The sequence below is a fragment of the Rhinatrema bivittatum genome, chromosome 2 (assembly GCF_901001135.1).
Source record: "Rhinatrema bivittatum chromosome 2, aRhiBiv1.1, whole genome shotgun sequence".
Taxonomy (NCBI): domain Eukaryota; kingdom Metazoa; phylum Chordata; class Amphibia; order Gymnophiona; family Rhinatrematidae; genus Rhinatrema; species Rhinatrema bivittatum.
The window spans coordinates 28,215,233-28,232,899 of record NC_042616.1 but is presented as its reverse complement, the minus strand read 5'-3'; the positions used below and the strand labels follow the sequence as shown (position 1 = coordinate 28,232,899).

The 17,667-nt window shown below is 45.4% G+C and overlaps 1 protein-coding gene across 1 annotated transcript in view; it reads right to left on the bottom strand.

The window, feature by feature from the left end:
- The window catches only part of LOC115083159 (zinc finger protein 345-like), a 74,674-nt gene that overhangs the window by 31,788 nt on the left and 25,219 nt on the right, over positions 1-17,667 (bottom strand). Inside the window, exon 3 of the mRNA XM_029586967.1 lies at positions 14,506-14,625. Within this exon, the coding sequence (XP_029442827.1) occupies positions 14,506-14,625 (120 nt within the window). The remainder of the gene's footprint in view (positions 1-14,505; positions 14,626-17,667) is intronic.

Genomic DNA, 17,667 nt, shown 5'->3' with positions numbered 1-17,667 from the left:
TCACCTCTCAGAAGTACTTTGGCAGTTTCCCAATAAAGGCTGGGCTCTTGTGAGCTGTGATATCCATAAAGTTCCCATGTTCTGAGAATAAAGGCTTTAACATCTTTATCTGAATTAAGCCTCAAGGGCATTCGCCCCAATCTATCCCCAGCAATTGGAAGACCAGTTTCAATAACACAGGCAACAGGAGAATGATCTGAGATAATCAGAGCTTCGATACCTACCAGTCTGACAGTAGGGAACGAGGTTTAAGAGAGTGATTTGTAATCTATGCAATACTGCGTCCCATGTGCTATATATAGATGAATAAATTCTTTGCTCAGAGGATTACATAATCAGAGCTTCAATACCTACCAGTCTGACAGTAGGGAACAAGGTTTAGGAGTGTGATATGTAACCTATGCGATACTGCATAAAGTCTCTGCTCAGAGGATTACATAATCAGAGCTTCAATACCTACCAGTCTGACAGTAGGGAACAAGGTTTAGGAGAGTGATATGTAATCTATGCGATACTGTGTCCCATGTGCTATATACAGATGAATAAATTCTTTGCTCAGAGGATTACATAATCAGAGCTTCAATACCTACCAGCCTGACAGTAGGGAACAAGGTTTAGGAGAGTGATATGTAATCTATGCGATACTGCATAAAGTCTCTGCTCAGAGGATTACATAATCAGAGCTTCATTACCTACCAGCCTGACAGTAGGGAACAAGGTTTAGGAGAGTGATATGTAATCTATGCGATACTACATAAAGTCTCTGCTCAGAGGATTACATAATCAGAGCTTCAATACCTACCAGCCTGACAGTAGGGAACAAGGTTTAGGAGAGTGATATGTAATCTATGCGATACTACATAAAGTCTCTGCTCAGAGGATTACATAATCAGAGCTTCAATACCTACCAGTCTGACTTTGTAAAACAAGGTTTAAGAGAGTGATATGTAATCTATGCGATACTGTGTCCCATGTGCTATATATAGATGAATAAAGTCTCTGCTCAGAGGATTACATAATCAGAGCTTCAGTACCTACCAGTCTGACTTTATGGAACAAGGTTTAGGAGCGTGATATGTAATCTATGCGATACTGCATTCCATGTCCTTTTTAGATTAATAAAATCTCTGCTCAGATGATTATGTGATCAGAGCTTCAATACCTACCAGTCTCACTCTAGGAAACAAGGCTTATGAGAGTGATATATAATCCATGTGAGCCAGAGTCCCATGCACTATATATGGATGAATAAAGTCTCTGCTCAGAGGATTACATAGTCTACATACACCTAATAATTCTAGTTGCTTACATAGGAAAAGAATACCATTATCTGACCCCATAGGTTTTTGTAAAGAACTTAGAGATTTGTCTAAAGTGGGGTCAACTACACAATTAAAATCCCCCTCCCAATGATCATGGCACATTACCCCCTAAGGTCACGATTCTGGAGACAATGTCTACAAAATAGAAATGAAAAATGTCATCGCTCTTATTTGCAACCTTCTCCTCTCTGTATGCATATAATTTCTCTCTCTCTCTGTCTCCTTTTCTTTTCTTACTCTCCTTGCGGAACGTAACTTTCAGATTGCAATTAGAATGCTGGTTTATGATGTACGCCTGTCATGTTGGGAGTCCCTGTGCAAACAATAGTGTGATGTGAATGTGAGGAGAGAACTGTATGTCGCAGCTTTGAAGATCCTCTCTATGACAATTGATCATAGGTCGGGGCTACCGATGCTGCCATAGCTCTGACACTATAAGACTTGACATGACCCATCAGCTCCGGGCCCATATGGTTGTAACAGAAGGAGATGCAATTTGCTAGCCAATTGGATAATATCTGTTTGGCATGCCCCATTTTGTTGGTGTCAAAAGAAAACAAAAAGCTGGGTGGAACTTTCTATGGTATTCGGCCTGCTTCAAGCAGAAAACAAAGGCTCTCTTGCAGTCAAAACTATGCAGCGATTGTTCATCTTGGTGGAAAAATGGCCTGGAAAAATATGATGAAGGACGACGGAGTGTTTAAGATAGGATTCCACTACCACCTTAGAATGGGTGTGGAGAGCCACCCTAGCAAGATGAAACTTAGTATAAGTAACCAACACCAAAAATACAACCTTCCAGGTCAGGTTCATCAGGTCTAAGGAATGCAGTGGCTCAAATGGAGTTTACATCAGCTGGGTCAAAACCATGTTGAGATCCCAAGATAACCGCAGGAGGCCTGATAAGAGGACTGAAATGAAGCTTGCACCACAAACTGGATAACTACAGGCTGTATAGAGATGGGTCTACTTTCTACATGCTGGCGATAGGCACCAATTGCACTACTGAGAAACTCTTACTGAGTTTGCCTTAAGATCAGACTTGAAGAAACATAGAAGCCAACAAGCAGTTTTTGTATAGCGCAAAAGAAAGGATCTAAGGCCTTTTGCTCACATCAGAAGGCACATTTTCTCTATTTAAATCCATAGGGTTTCTTAGTGGAATCCTTTCTTGAAGCTAAAAGGACTCGAGACACATCCTCTGACAGATCAAGGGGTTGCAAAGTCAATCCCTCGACATCTAAGCAGTGAAAAACAGTAACCTGATGTTGGGATAGTGCAACCTGCCCTGATCCACAGTGATGAGATCTGGGGAGCCCCCAGCCTGATGGGGAAAATTAAGGACATCTCCCAGAGGAGTGGGAACCAATTCTGTCTCAGCCAAAATGGGGCTAAGTGTATCTCGGACACCCTGTCTTCTTTCAGCTACAACTGAGTCTTTGCATCTAGTGGTATCGGAGGATATGAGTACAGCAGGACCCTGGTACAACTGAGGACAAAGGCATCCGAGCCAGTCTGTCTTGTGCCCTTCTCCTGGAATAGAAGAGAAGAATCTTCCTGTTCTGAGTGGACTCAAAGAGATCCACAGCAGGCAGGCCCCACTCATGAAATGTTTTGCTATCTCCAGTCCAGGGTCCATTCGTGAGAATCCAGGATCCGACTCCAGGCCTGCCAGAAACTCTTGAGCACCATCCTTTGGAGATGGCCCAGTCCCACAACTGGACCGTCTTCTGATACAGGAGGTATGATCCAATGCCTCTCTGCTTGTTAATACTTGGTTGTCTATTTAGAACAGGACTACTTTGTTGGCTAACTAATCTCTGAAAAGCTTTAGTGTGTATTAATAACCCTTAGCTCCAGAAAGTTTGTGTAATGAAGCTTTTCCTGAGCAAACCAGAGCCCCTCTAATATAAGCTCCCTAGCTGGAGAGGATAATTTGTACTGGAGAAATCTGAAAGGTATACCCTTGATCAGAATATAATGTTTCTCTACCAGTACAGAGTGTCTCTCATTTTATTTATTTATTTATTATTTTTGTTATACCGAGTTTCATGATAGGGATCACATCAACCCGGTTTACAAATAACAATGTGTGCAAAGTATAGCGTAACGTAATAAATATTTCCAATACAAATTTGAACTTTAAATACAGAGAATCAATTAAAAGGTGTGAGAAAGTTACAATAAAACAGGGAAAATTAACTTGGGACTGGAAGAGGGGAGAAGTTAAACAATGCAATATTTACATTTAATACAATTAAAGTGATAGTGTAGCAGAGTAAGTAAATGAGCCTATTTGAATGAATGTGACGGTACATAAATATGAGCGGTAATATAAATAAACATGAGAATAAATATGACACAGTAGTGCATGGTGATGATATGATAAAACTCAAAAGGTAATAGTGAGTGTAAGTTTGTGATAAGTGGATTCTTATTTGGATCCAGATGTTACATAGGAGTTTGTGTTGTTGAGTGCGTTTTATTCAAGGCTTGGAAATGCTTTTTTGAAAAGCCAAGTTTATGTGACCAAGAGACTGTTGCACAGACCTTGAGTGGACTGTAGCCACTGAGACTGATGGTTCCATTGGACTCTCCTCATATGGAAACGTGTCAAGGGAGTGACATATATAGTCATAAGAACATGCCATACTGGGTCAGACCAAGGGTCCATCAAGTCCAGCATCCTGTTTCCAACAGTGGCCAATCCAGGCCATAAGAACCTGGCAAGTACCCAAAAACTAAGTCTATTCCATGTTACCGTTGCTAGTAATAGCAGTGGCTATTTTCTAATGAACCATGCTGATGTCTGCTGACACATCTGAATCTTTTCCATTATGGTTATCAAAGTGTTGGCCCTCTGCTGTGGAAAGCAGGCTCTTGACAGAGTTGTATTTAGCAGAGATCCAATAAACTATAATTGAGATGATGGGCTCACATGAGACGTGGGGTATTTGATAATGAACCTAATAACGTCCACACCCGGATGGTCTTGCGCATTGATTCTATGTCACCCGCCTGTGATGTGCTCTTAATGAGCCAATAGGCCAGATAGGGATAAACATGCCCCCCCAGTTTGTATAAAAGTGTGCCATCATCATGGCAAGACATTCGGAGAAACCGTGACACTGACACTTGGCCTTAAGGCAGTGCGCGATACCAAAGATGATGGTCTCCTACAATGGATCTGAGATATTACCTGTGACAGGGAATCTCTCTATGAGGATAAAAGCATCCTTGAGATCAAGAGAGCATAGCCAGTTCCCCTCTTGAAGAAGAGGAATCAAGGTGCTCCAGGGAAACCATCTTAAGCTTTTCTCTCTTTAGAAATTTGTTCTAGGCCTAGGATAAGACAGAGCTCCCCATTTGGAAATACTTGGGAGTCCAATCCCTGCCCTCCTTTCCCTGGTGGAATGGGCTCGACTGCATTGGTCTCTGAGAGAGAGGCGAACTCCTTCTGAAGTAGTTCCTGATGTGATAAGAGCCTCCAACTTGGGTCCAGGGGGAAGATTTGGCGCTGTACCCTCTTTATATAATGCTGAGGACCCCATACATCCGAGGTGACACCGAGCCAATGGTTTACATAAAACCTCAGCCTGACCTTAATAGAAAGGTTCTCCAGCACAGGTACAGGAATGCAAGCTATGGCCTTTGTCATCCGGTCATAACCCCATTCCAGGTATTAACTGAGATGTTGGCTGCGGCTTAGGGGTTCATTGCTGCCTTGGATGGGCACATGGGACCGGCTGTATGCAGGACAAAGGGGACAGAGAATAATGCCTCCATAGCTGGAATAAGAGCTTTATTCTCAGATATTCCCTGGCAGGGGAGGGCTGGACTGGAGTGACTGTGGAGAGCTGCCAGAGCGTTGAACTGTGCTCGCGGACCTGTGCCATCGCTTCCTTGACCCTATCTCTGAGAAGATTCTCTCCAGTGCACGGCACATCAGCGAGTCTTTCCTGCACCTCAGATCAGAGGCCTGAGGCCCAAAGCTAGGCAAGTCTTTGGGCACCACTCCCCACAGCAGAGACTTTTGATGCCATCTTGAAAATATCAGAGATCAAGCGAACCAAGAGTTTTCCCCACACTCCATTCCTTTGTCCACCAGTGACTGAAGGGTGTTCTTGCTACTTTTGAGGAAATTGCTCATCCGGCCCCTCCCTCTGTTTCAGTAAGTCCCATAAATCATGGCCCATGAAGATCTGGTAGGAGGCAATGTGGGCACTGGGCACAGTTCCCCGAAACACCTTCCTCACAAGAGTGTCCAGGGTTCTAGGGGCACCGAGGAATGGGTTCTAGGCCTCTTGGCCCTCTTGAGAATGGCTTCGACCACTACAGATTAGTGCAGTAAATGACTCTTTTCTAATTCTGGAGCGTTGATGAATCATGTCCACCTTCCTGTTCATGGGTTCTCACACATCCTCATCTGCACCTCCTGGAAGATTTTATGACCAGAACTGCTAGGATCTCCTTAGGGGGGCTCCACAAACTCGAGGATCCCCAGCATCTTGTTTCTGGTTTTCATGCTCTGTGGATAAAGTCAAGGGAGTGGCCTCTGCCATACTTCTTAAAATACTTGTGAAGGAGAAGTCCTCAGGAGGAGATTCCTTTGCTCTGGAGGAAGAGAGGGGACTGGGGGGGGGGAGGGGGGGAAGAGACCTGTTGATTCTTCTTCTTCAGAGTTATGCCTGGATCTGTAACCATATCTCTAAGAGAGTTTGGGATCAGACTCTGACTGATATGCTGGTAGTGAGGATCCAGATTGTGCCCATCCCACAGAAAAGGTCTCAGAGAGAGGTGCTCTGGTCTACTTGGACCTGAAGCTTGAGGAGCTATGGTGACTTCGGGAACTTTCCTCCCACAGTGGACTAGAGGTCGCCATTGGGGTGGCCATCATTGATCCTGATTCCCCTTCGGGAACTGGAGTTGGTGCTGTCGCTGATGCCAGCATCAGTGCAAGGCCACTAGGCAACTGGAAGGATTCAAACAACGATTTGACTTTGGCCTGCATCAGTCCCAATGCCCTTGATGCCAGAGCACCGAGGGATCACGGTGACTTTTCCAAGGCCCGCTGAATCTTTTTGACCAGCTCCTCCTCAAAAATAGCCAATGCTAACACTGACTGTGAGGCAGAAGAGAGGCCACGTCCTCCTGGGAATCAAGAGGTACAATGGAGGCTGACACCAGGACCCTCAAGAGACTGGTGTAGTTCCCGGGCCAATGACAAAGATGATAGATATGTGATAGACATGAAACTGGCATGCCGAGGACACTGCTGGAAGCCGTCTGTCTTCTCTCCCTGGAACCACTTTGGGAGATGTTCAGCCATCAGCCATCCAACCCTGCTCTTGGTATCATGCATAGATGGAGACCAAAGCTGGTGCTTCTTTGCCTTCACTTGCTGCCTGGTACTGGAACTTCTTGATGCTGGTCTTGAAGAGATGGAACCCAATGATTCCTTGAATGGGAGGAAACAGAGGGTGGCCTTTATCTCTCTGCTCCCTACTGATGTCTGACACTGAAGCAGTAGAATGCTCTCTCCAAGCAGTTGCATTACTAACATCCGGTTCAGCTCCTGGGTCCTTCAACATTAATGCCTCCAATGCATCGTGTGCCAGTGCCAGGAAGTGCTAATCCGTAAGCTCTAACCAGGACCATTGTCCTCTGGAGGTCATGATAACACACAGGCAACATCCCTGACCTCATGCAATGCCACCAGACACAGGATACATGTATGATGGGGGTGCACATCTATCGTATGCTGTGATAGATATGACACCGGAGCACCAAGGACACACCTCAGGAAGCCATCTCTTTGCTTATCCATAGATGGCCAGAAAACTAGGGAAGCAAAGTCCAACTTGATAGCTGCTGAACGAGCAAAGTCTGTCACACACCAACGGTGCACCAAAGTGGCAGAAAGAAGGAATAGAAACTTAGAGAAAAATGACCAAGAAACCTACCTACCAACAGAGAACAAGATCACGGGGCCCCGCAATGAATGATCCTGCATTCAAAAATTCCCGAGAAAGACCAGAGAAGTGAGTGAGGAACCATGACCGGTGTGCTCCACTCAAAGAGAGAGACTAACGAGACCCCACATGGACACTGGGTATAGTCCCCTCTCTCACAAACTCCTTATTTATTTATTTATTTATTTATTTATTTTGTATACCGACATTCGATCGAAATATCACATCGGTTTCCAGATAACAGGTTGAATAGGGCGAGAACTGCCCTATTTTACATTGTAACAAGATAACAATTAATTAAACAATACAAGAAACACTGTAACAGCTGAATATACTTAAATGTGGGTATAGAGAAATGGCCTATAGCCTATATACAAAATGTACAATATGATTTGGTTACGAGTAGAGAGGGGACAGGGAGGAGGGACTTCCTCACATTACACTCAAGTTTTAACAACTTCCTCACATTACACTCAAGTTTTAACAACTTTGAATAATTTTCTCTCATCTCCTCAGTCACTGCTCACTTTTGCAGATCATTCATGAATCTGTTAATCAGCACAGGTCTGATATGACTGGCGCCTATAAAAGTTACAGCAAAAATAATGTGTGGCGAGCAATATAATGGACAATATCCATTGACAAAAAAGACTTTTATTTGTAAGTATGCACACATCAGTTGTGCATAATTCTAGACAAATAGTTCAATTGTAGTGTACAAACAGGGACCCCGACACGGCTGTGTTTTGCATCAGGGCTGCGTCAGGAGGACCAAACCTTCCCTAAATTTGAAGATTGTGTAAAAATCCTAACGTGGAGAACAATGCTGAAGCGTAACAAGCAGCAAGAATTGGAGTTTATCAACTGTAGGTAAGCCTGTAACCCAGGGTGCCGCGGGAGAACTCAAACGTGGCACAGGACAGGTAATCAACCTTGGAATAACTGACAAACAGGTTCATACGGGGAACAATCCTTGTTAAAGCTATCTGCTGAATCGGACAATGTAAATATTTAGACACGGGAACATCGCAATGTCGGGAAATGTAAACAGGTTCTGACAATGTCTAGTTGCATCCGGACCGGGAAGGTCTAATTTTGTAGTTCCAGCTGCCAGATGGGTTAGAGGAGCACTCCCGTCAGTGTTGTCTATAAAAGTTAAACATGAAAACTAATGGCTGTGCCATTCACAGTAACCCAGCTGTGCTGTCTGACAGTACCGCAGGTGGCTGGAAACGCACTGTGGGACAGATCATGTTATGTAAATCACACACTTTGTATATCTGAATAAGCAAGTTTGCTTACCGTAAACGGTGTTTCCGTAGATAGCAGGATGAATTAGCCATGCTGTCTGGGAGCGTGCACGCGACCGGGAGTAGGCGGAGTTTTCCTCAGTGAGTCACAGAGTTTTGACTCTGTGCGGCTGCGCGGTCGTCTTCCCACGCGATTCCCCTCTTTTCCTCAGTCTCTTTGTAGCCAAGCGAGAGATAATAATTAAGTGTCCTTCGTGTGACTGTCTAGGGAGGAGGGAGGGATCGCATGGCTAATTCATCCTGTGATCTATGGAAACACTGTTTACGGTAAGCAACCTTGCTTTTTCCCGTCAATAGCAGGGCTGAATAAGCCATGCTGTCTGGGAATCCCAAGCTCCCGGGTTGTGTCCATTTGGTATGTCTTTGAAAGTCAGGACAGCAACCCATAGAGTAGTAGACAGTCTCATCGGTTTTGAAGAGTCGACAAGACTGCTGTGCCCAGCGCTGCATCGGAGGTCACTTGCTGTTGTAGACAATAGTGTGATGTGAAGGTATGGATGGAGGACCAAGTTGCCGCTTTGCAGATATCCAGTAATGGAACCTTGTTCAAGAGGGCAACTGATGCTGCGGTGGCACGTATTTGGTGCGCCTGAGGCTTCTTGTGAAGTTTGATTGATCGTTTGTTGTAACAAAACTGAATGCATTGTGATAACCAACTGGCGATGGTTCTCTTAGAGATGGGTTGTCCAGGATCATTTGAATTAAATGAAAGAGCGAGCTGAGAAGGTCTTATAGGAGATTGAGTCCTTTGTTTATAGTAAGCCAGAGCCCGTTTACAGTCCAGCGAGTAGAGAAATTTTTCTCGATCATTGTGATGAGGCCTTGGCATGAAAATGGGCAGAGTGATGGTTTGATTGAGATGAAAAGCAGAGACCACCTTGGGAAGGAAGGTGGGATGAGGACGAAGGGGTAACCTTGTCATGGTAGAATTCTAAGTAAGGAGAGTAGTGAACTAAGGATTGTAACTCACTTACTCTCCTAGCTGATGTGATGGCCACCAGGAATACTGTTTTCCATGTCAGGTATTTAATGTGGCTTGTGTCTAAGGGTTCAAAGGGAGGCAGCATTAGCTGCTCCAAGACAATGTTCAGGTCCCATGGTACAGGTGGCTTTGTCACCGGCGGTCTGAGGCGAAGCATGCCCTTCATGAATCTAGAAATAAAAGGATGGTTAGAGATGGGCAGGCCATTATGAGAGTGATGAAAAGCTGCAATAGCGCTGATATGTACCCAAACTGATGTGGTAGCCAGACCCGCTTGGTAAAGCGTATGACGATACTCCAGTAGTTGGTGGCTTACACCACGTCTGATAGCGATGCCATTTGCCAGCATAGTTATGTCTGGTTGAAGGCTTCCTGGAGGCGATAAGGATATCTTCTACCTGCGAAGTTAGGCCAAGGTGGATTAATATTTGCATTTCAATCTCCACGCCATCAGATGGAGGGATTGATGCATTGGATGGAAGAAGGAGCCTCCTTCCTGTGTTAAAAGCTGCGGATGGTTCTCCAGCGGAATTGGTGGGCATATGGAAAATCGCATGAGATACACATACCATGGTTGACTCGCCATACTGGAGCTATGAGGATCATGTCCGCTATGTCTTGAATGCATTTCTGAATTGTCCTTGATATTAGCGGAATGGGAGGGTAAGCGTATAGTAAGCCTGTCGTCCATGGGATGAGGAAAGCATCCGGGGCATACAGAAGTTTGCTGGGGTAGATGGAGCAAAAAATCCGTATTTGCCTGTTGCTTTCCGTGGCAAAGAGGTTGAATGTTGGGAAGCCCCACTGTTGGAAAATGGTGAGGGCCACATCTCGATTTAAAGTCCATTCGTGTGGGTGAAAAACCCTTCGTAGGCGGTCCACTGTGACAGTGTCCAGACCCGGAAGGTAAGTGGCCTGGAGGGATACCTGGGCTGTACTTGCCCACTGGAGTATTCGAATCGCTTCTCAACATAGTGACCATGAACCGGACCCTCCTTCTTTGTTTATGTAAAACATGGCAACTTGGTTGTCAGTGTACACCATGAGACATTTTTCTTGGACTTGAGAAGAGAAGGTCTGAAGCGCCCTCCAGATTGCACGTAACACCAGGAGATTGATTTGGTATGTGGATTCTTGTGGAGACCAAAATCCTTGAGTTTTGAGGTCATCGAGATGGGCTCCCCAAACTTTCCTGGAGGCATCCGTTGTGAGCATTAGCTGATGAGGGGGCAACCGGAAGGGAGCTCCTAAGGATAGGTTGCTGGGAGAGAGCCACCATTGAATGTCTGCTTTCATTGGTTCGGTGAGTTGAACCCTGGAATTGAGGGGCTGCAGGAACTTTGACCATTGAGTTTTGAGGCCCCATTGTAAACGGCGCATGTGCAGTCTCATGTGGGGAACTACATGGATGGCTGCTGCCATGTGGCCTAAAAGTTGAAGAACCTGGCGTGCTGATGCTTGATTTTGGCTGCATAAGTTCTGCGCTAGGCCGGAAAGCGTCTGCATTCTGTCCTGGGGAAGGTAGGTTCTCTCCTCTACAGTATTGATGAGAGCTCCTATGAATTGCAGAATTTGCGTAGAATCTGGCGACAGTTGATCGAGCGTAATGTGTGCTTGTAGCGTATTTGGATCCAACGCCACTAGCAACCAGTCGTCCAGATAAGGGAATATTTGGATTGATAGTTGTCTGAGATGAGCCACCACCACTTCTAAACATTTCGTGAATACTCTTGGGGCTGAGGACAGGCCAAATGGCAGAACCTTGTATTGGTAGTGCGTGTTCTGAATTTGAAAACAAAGGTAGCGCCACAAAAATGGGTGCATGGGTATATGGGAGTACACATCCTTCAGGTCGATTGAACATAGCCAATCATTGGGCTGTAACAGAGGTAAGATGTTCTTGAGAGAGGTCAACTTGAACTTTTCTTTCTGGATATGTTTGTTGAGGTTTCGTAAATCCAAGATGAGGTGGAGATCCCCCAACGTCTTTGGGATGAGAAAATATTGGGAATAGAATCCCTGATTTTGTCGTTGAAGAGGGATTGATTGAACAGATTTCTGAATATGCCGATTCGTAATTTCTGTGTTGAGGGATGATAAGTGGGAAGATGTACTTTGGAGAGGAGGTATATAGGGAAGGGATGGAAGGGTCAAGAAGTTCAAGCGATAATCCTCCTTGATTATGTTGAGTACCCATTGATCCGAGGTGATGGACTCCCAGTTGCTGTAAAAGTAGCGCAGACGTCGTCCTATGAATGCTGGTGGGGGTAGCTCTATGGAATTCAAAAAGCAGGCAGTTGCTTTTGCGGAGCTGCAGCCCCCTGTTTAGGTTGTAGCTGTTGGCGTGGCCTGCCCCTTGATCAATGTGGTTGTGACGAAGGTCTTGGTTGACCATAGTGCTGAGAGCTATAAGGTATAAAAGGTCTAGAGGATGCTCTTGGATAGGATGGATAGAATCTTCGAGGGCCCGTGTGTGTGTCAGAGGGGCTGGTGAGAGAGAGTACCGCCATGCTCTGCTCCTTTAGAAGGGACAAAGTTTTTCCAAACTTGTCACTGAACAAGTTATCCCCCATACATGGAATATCTGCCAACTTTTCATGAACATCCTCACGAATCGCACTTGCCTTTAGCCAAGCAAGGCGCCTGGCTGTTATGGCAGTAGAGGAAGCTCTTGCCGAAGATTCAAATGCCTCATAGACTGACCGAAGTGGCGGAGACCTTCTTCTATATCTAAGAAGGCTTGTGGGAGGGTGTTATCCTTAGCCAGACAAATAGGGTGCAATTTTTGGAGACACTCAAAGATATTGTGTCATGTAAAACTAAGGATGATGTATTTTTATGGACAACATTGCTGAATGGTACACTCTTCGGCCAAAATCATCCATGCATTTGCGATCCCGTCCCGGGGGTGTGTTTGCATGGATCTTGGCATGCTTTGCTTTTGCTAGTGCAGACTCAACTACGATGGAGTTGTGGGGAAGTTGAGTGGAATCGTAAATGGCAGAATTTCTCATTCTGTATTTTAAGTCTGTCTTACCCCTTACCCCTGTCTTCCACGCTGTGGAAAAAGGGGTTTCCCACATTTTGTGCAGGACCCCATTGAGGACAGAATGAGGAGGTAAGGCCGTTGGTTCTGGTGGCATCTCGAATATTTTGAGAATTCCAAGCATCTCAGCTCTGGAATCAGGAATTTTGCCTGTCTCTACCTGCAGAAGATTTCCCACTTTTTCGATAAATTTTGCTTATGAGAGGTCCTCCGGTGGTGCGTACAGCTCTGGCAAACCTTCTGGTGGGTCAGAGGGCATGCCCGTGGAGGAATTTGGGGAGGATGAGGTGATTTGTGAATCTGGGCTGCGTGGGAGAGCCAGTGATGGAAGGTCGGCTGGAGCAGGAGGTCTAGGAGCAGGTGATGAAGGCGGAGTGTGGCGAGGAGACTCTACCGGTGGATCGGACTTCGCATGCTCAAGATCTTCAAAAAACAAACTAAATGCTTGCGAAATTTTCATCATGGCTGTGGATGCCAGGGTTCCTGATTGTGGGGGTAATTGCCCCGATGTTGAGGATGGTCTTGGAGGTAATGCCGCTAACAAGATATCTTGTGGAGTCATTCTTCTGAGTTGAGGACTTGGTAGAATAACCGGAGATGGTCTGTACCTTTTTTCAAGGGGTATTTGCAGCTGAGGCGATAACCTTTTACTGCGAGATACCAAAGACAAATCCAAAAAAGAGCTTCCACTGATTGATGTATCCCTTGAAGACTGGGAATCAGGGTCAGACAGGAGTTCAATATCTACATCTGAACTTTCACGTGGACATTTAGGTGTTGTAGAGCGTCCAGAATGAGTAGATGAGGCTCTATGCGTGTGTTTGTCCCTGTGAGACTTCTTGGGAAGCAGTGGCTGTTGTTCCTGGTCTGGTTGCATCGGTAGCGTCGAAGCATGCACTGCATGCGTCACGGTATGCGCCGGATGTGCGGCGTGTGTCGTATGTGTCGAGTGTTTTTTGTGCACCGTATGCTCTGGTTGCATCGACAGTGCGATGTGCGTCGGCTATTTCTGATGCTTTGATTGCGTTGACTCCTTTGGCGCTGGGAAGTGGGATCGACTGGGAACAGGGCCCTGTGACCCGGTCGACGCACCTGCAGCTCTTTTTTCCCTCTGAGGTACCGCTGCTGGTACCTCGGCTTTTTTGGGAGGCTCCATAGATTTTTCAAAACTGGGCCTGGTACCTGGATCGGCGCGGCTCATTTGGGCCAAGGGAAGAGGCCCTCTTCATGGATGCCTTTCCTTTCTTCACCGTTCCCAGCGAAGAATGTGTGGAAGCTGTTGGGGCGTATGAGCCCGTTCTCAAATGCTCCATCTTTTCAGCGTGCTAGCACTGGGCCCTTGGGGACAATCGACCACAGTCTCTACATGAGGCTTGGTCGTGGTTTGGGCCTAAACAAATGTAACAATAGTTATGTCCACTGGTGATGGACATAACTTTGCCACACTGGCAGTATTTAAATCTGGATGGCTTCGGAGCCATCTTAAAGCGAGAAACTCGCAAAAATATCTCCAAACAGGAAAAAATGTCAGAGAGGAAAAACCCCGCGTGCGAAATGGCTCGCGGGGAAAAAAAAAAAAGACACTGAGGAGAAGAGGGGAATCGCACAGGAAGACGATCGCACAGAGTCAAAGCTCTGTGACTCACTGAGGAAAATGCCTACTCCCGGTTGCGTGCACGCTCCCAGTCAGCGTGGCTAATTCAGCCCTGCTATCGACGAGAAAATGAATAAATGACCCAGACACAAGCACTGCCTGTCACAGACACCCTGTGAGTGATTACACAGATCTGCAGAGGAGCTTGTGAAGGGGTCTCTGCACTTCCACTCTCCAGCTCAGCAGTTTGACCCCGCTCCCTCTTATTCCTGCACTCACCTGAGCAGCTGCTTTTCCCAGTGCCTCCTTCCTCTGATCCCGGCTCATCCCTGATGTACGGCTCTTCCCCTCGTTCAATGTGGGATATAATCTCAGGGGTGATGGTCGGGGAGCCTGTTCCTGGGGTAAGAGCACTGCATTAGGTTTCTCACAGTCACTCAGTATAATATCACTGCTCATTTTCTGCAGGAGGATTGCACTGGAGGGAAAGATGCATTGAGAGAGACATTCAGATACCTTGTGGGCTGCACCAGTGATCCAGAATGGGGCATTTTCTATAGGTACAGAGTTGGAGAAATAAAGGTTTCTCCATATCCCCCCTCAGAACATGTATGAGTACAGTGCACATACATGAACTAAGCGTGCCCTTACTGCAATTATGGCCCTTCAGCCTCACAGCAATCTTGCTGGGGACAGGATTCCTTGGAGTTTCCATGCTAACACCTGAAGAAGGAACCTTTGGATGATTGTTCTCCCAATCTAATAAAAGGGATCACAACACACAGAGGGGCACATAAGTTACAATAGGGACGGGAAACTCCAGTCCTGGAATGGACGGACTAGTTAAACCATAAGGTCCTTTTCTGCCATTATATTTCTGTTTCTAGGAGTACCACAAACAGATTTTCAGACCTAGAAACATACACAATGAATACATATATATATATATATATATATATATGTAAGCACTGCTTCCACAGTGTGCCAATACACTAAGACTAATCACTAATCATAATGAAATCAAGAAGGTTTTAAAAACCTACCTATTTAAGATGGCATTTGCAGGACATGATGAAACGAACCCTTAATCTTAAAGATCCTTATACCACTGGTGGCTACTTAACATACTTAACAGTCCCATTATTTTTGCTCTTGCTGCAGCTAACCATATGAAAACCTTGGGATTTTTGTTTTTCTCTAGTTTTTCCGACTTTTACTTGTTTTTTGTAAAATTAGTATAGTTATGTTAAAGAATTAGGGATTATAAGTATATATGGTATTTTTTTTCTATTATTTTACTTTGTTTATTTTATATTTCTATTGGTTTGTTTTATTTGCGTAGTTGTTTATTTAATTAGATTTTTATTTTCTTTTATATTTGAATTTGTGAACCGTTTTGGTCAGACTATGTCTGTGAAAGTCGGTATAGAAATGTTTTTAAATAAATAAATATATCTCATGTTGGTTGGCGAATTTTGATTATTTTATTCTATGGCACCTGTCCATCCTGTTACACTCCTTTCTGCTTTTCCATTGTTGCAATGCATACAGAGTCTGGCCTTTTGCAGTTTCCAGCTCGGTCTTCGTCTGCATGTTTCTTCTTGTACTTTATGGTCTCTTTATTCTGTAATTGGTGAGGGGTTATTTGTTTTCTGCCTGTGGGACCAAAGTGAGTATTCTTCTACTGTGTAGGGACCTACTGCGGTCTTCCTTGTTCTAATTTCCCTAACAGGAGGCGTATTGGTGTTTTAGGGCCCTCTGTAATATTTCCAGGATTGCCTTTTCATTGGTAGGCTGTTACTGTTTGCGTGCTGGCAGTTAGTGCTGTTTTGGTACGGGAGGTTTACTATATCGTAATTTGTAGTTCATTTTATTCATGCCTATCTGAGAACCAAGCCCAAACCCAACGCACTTTACACCAGGCCTAATACCATAAGGGTTCTGAGTGTCCTGTTTGCAGGTTTTCCTCACTGGTACCCCAGCAGTACACGTAAATATAACACGCATGATGCTGCAAGTGATATTTTTACCTCAGAGGACTGTACTTTGAAAGCCCCTTTATAAAGTAAAATCTGTTGTTATAAATGCATAATTTTTAATGGAGTCTGGTGAGAGCTGGGAGCAGGGTCCCAAGGCTGTAAGGTTCTCCCCCCCCTAAGGCACCCGGGGCTCGATACTCAAAGCGTGTCCAGCGCCATGTAGCTGGATAAGTGGAGCTTATGCGGCTTAAGCAGCAGCTGCTGAATTCGCACCCACATTCAGCGCCCACAGAAAAAACAGAAGTTACATGCACAAAACGTAGACGTTTATTGCGCAGATCCAGGGCGGAGTGGGTTAGCCGTATAACTTATACAGGGAACTACCGATATTCAGGGTAAGCCGCATAAGTATATGGGTAAGTTTAGGTGTGCCATAGAGCAGGTCTAACTTAGCTGGGTAGACTTCTCCAGCTAAGAGCGTATACATACACGTATATTCAGCAGCTTCGCTGTTCTAACCTGTTAAGTTACATTCAGCGCCAGCTTTGAATATGTACTCCCCCACCCCCAGAGAATGTGCACCTGGCACAGAACCCCACCATTCATTCATTTCCTGCTTCCCCAGGGAGGAAATGCTGGGGGTGGTTTTGACGCAGGATGCAATGTTCTTGGGAGTTTGGCAGGGTTGCCAGCTTATTGGAAATCGTATCAGTGACTCAGTAAGTTGACCAGCACAATGTGTGTGTGTGGGGGGGGGGGGGGGGGTACCGGGTGGGAGAGCGCCATCTCACCACGCAGCTCAGGCAGCAGATGGTCTTAAGCCATCCCTGAAGGGGATTGGCTGGAACAGAGAGAGAGCCTTATACTGAAGGATGGCATCCTGTAACTTTCTTCAAAAGATTGAATTAGGAGGTGGGAAACTTTCAGGTATGTTGATTCTGTGGCTGGTTGTCAATTATGCAGTTTCTCCCACAGCTGCACAACTGGGGGAGGTTAGGGACACTGACAAATGCTAAGAAATGTGTTCCCTTTCTATCCTGTTATACTCCTCTCCTACCTCTCCTTTTCCTCACTACAATTACTAAGAAATACTTTCCCTTTCTATCCTGTTACACTCCTCTCCCCCACCTCCCCTCCCTCATTTATCCCCATCCCCTCCTCTTCCTCACTACAATTACTAAGAAATACTTTCCCTTTCAATCCTGTTACACTCCTCTCCCACCTCCCCTCCCTCATTTATCCCCATCCCCCTCCTCTTCCTCACTACAATTACTAAGAAATACTTTCCCTTTCTATCCTGTTACACTCCTCTCCCCCACCTCCTCTCCCTCATTTATCCCCATCCCCCTCCTCACTACAATTACTAAGAAATACTTTCCCTTTCAATCCTGTTACACTCCTCTCCCCCTCCTCTCCCTCATTTATCCCCATCCCCTCCTCTTCCTCACTACAATTACTAAGA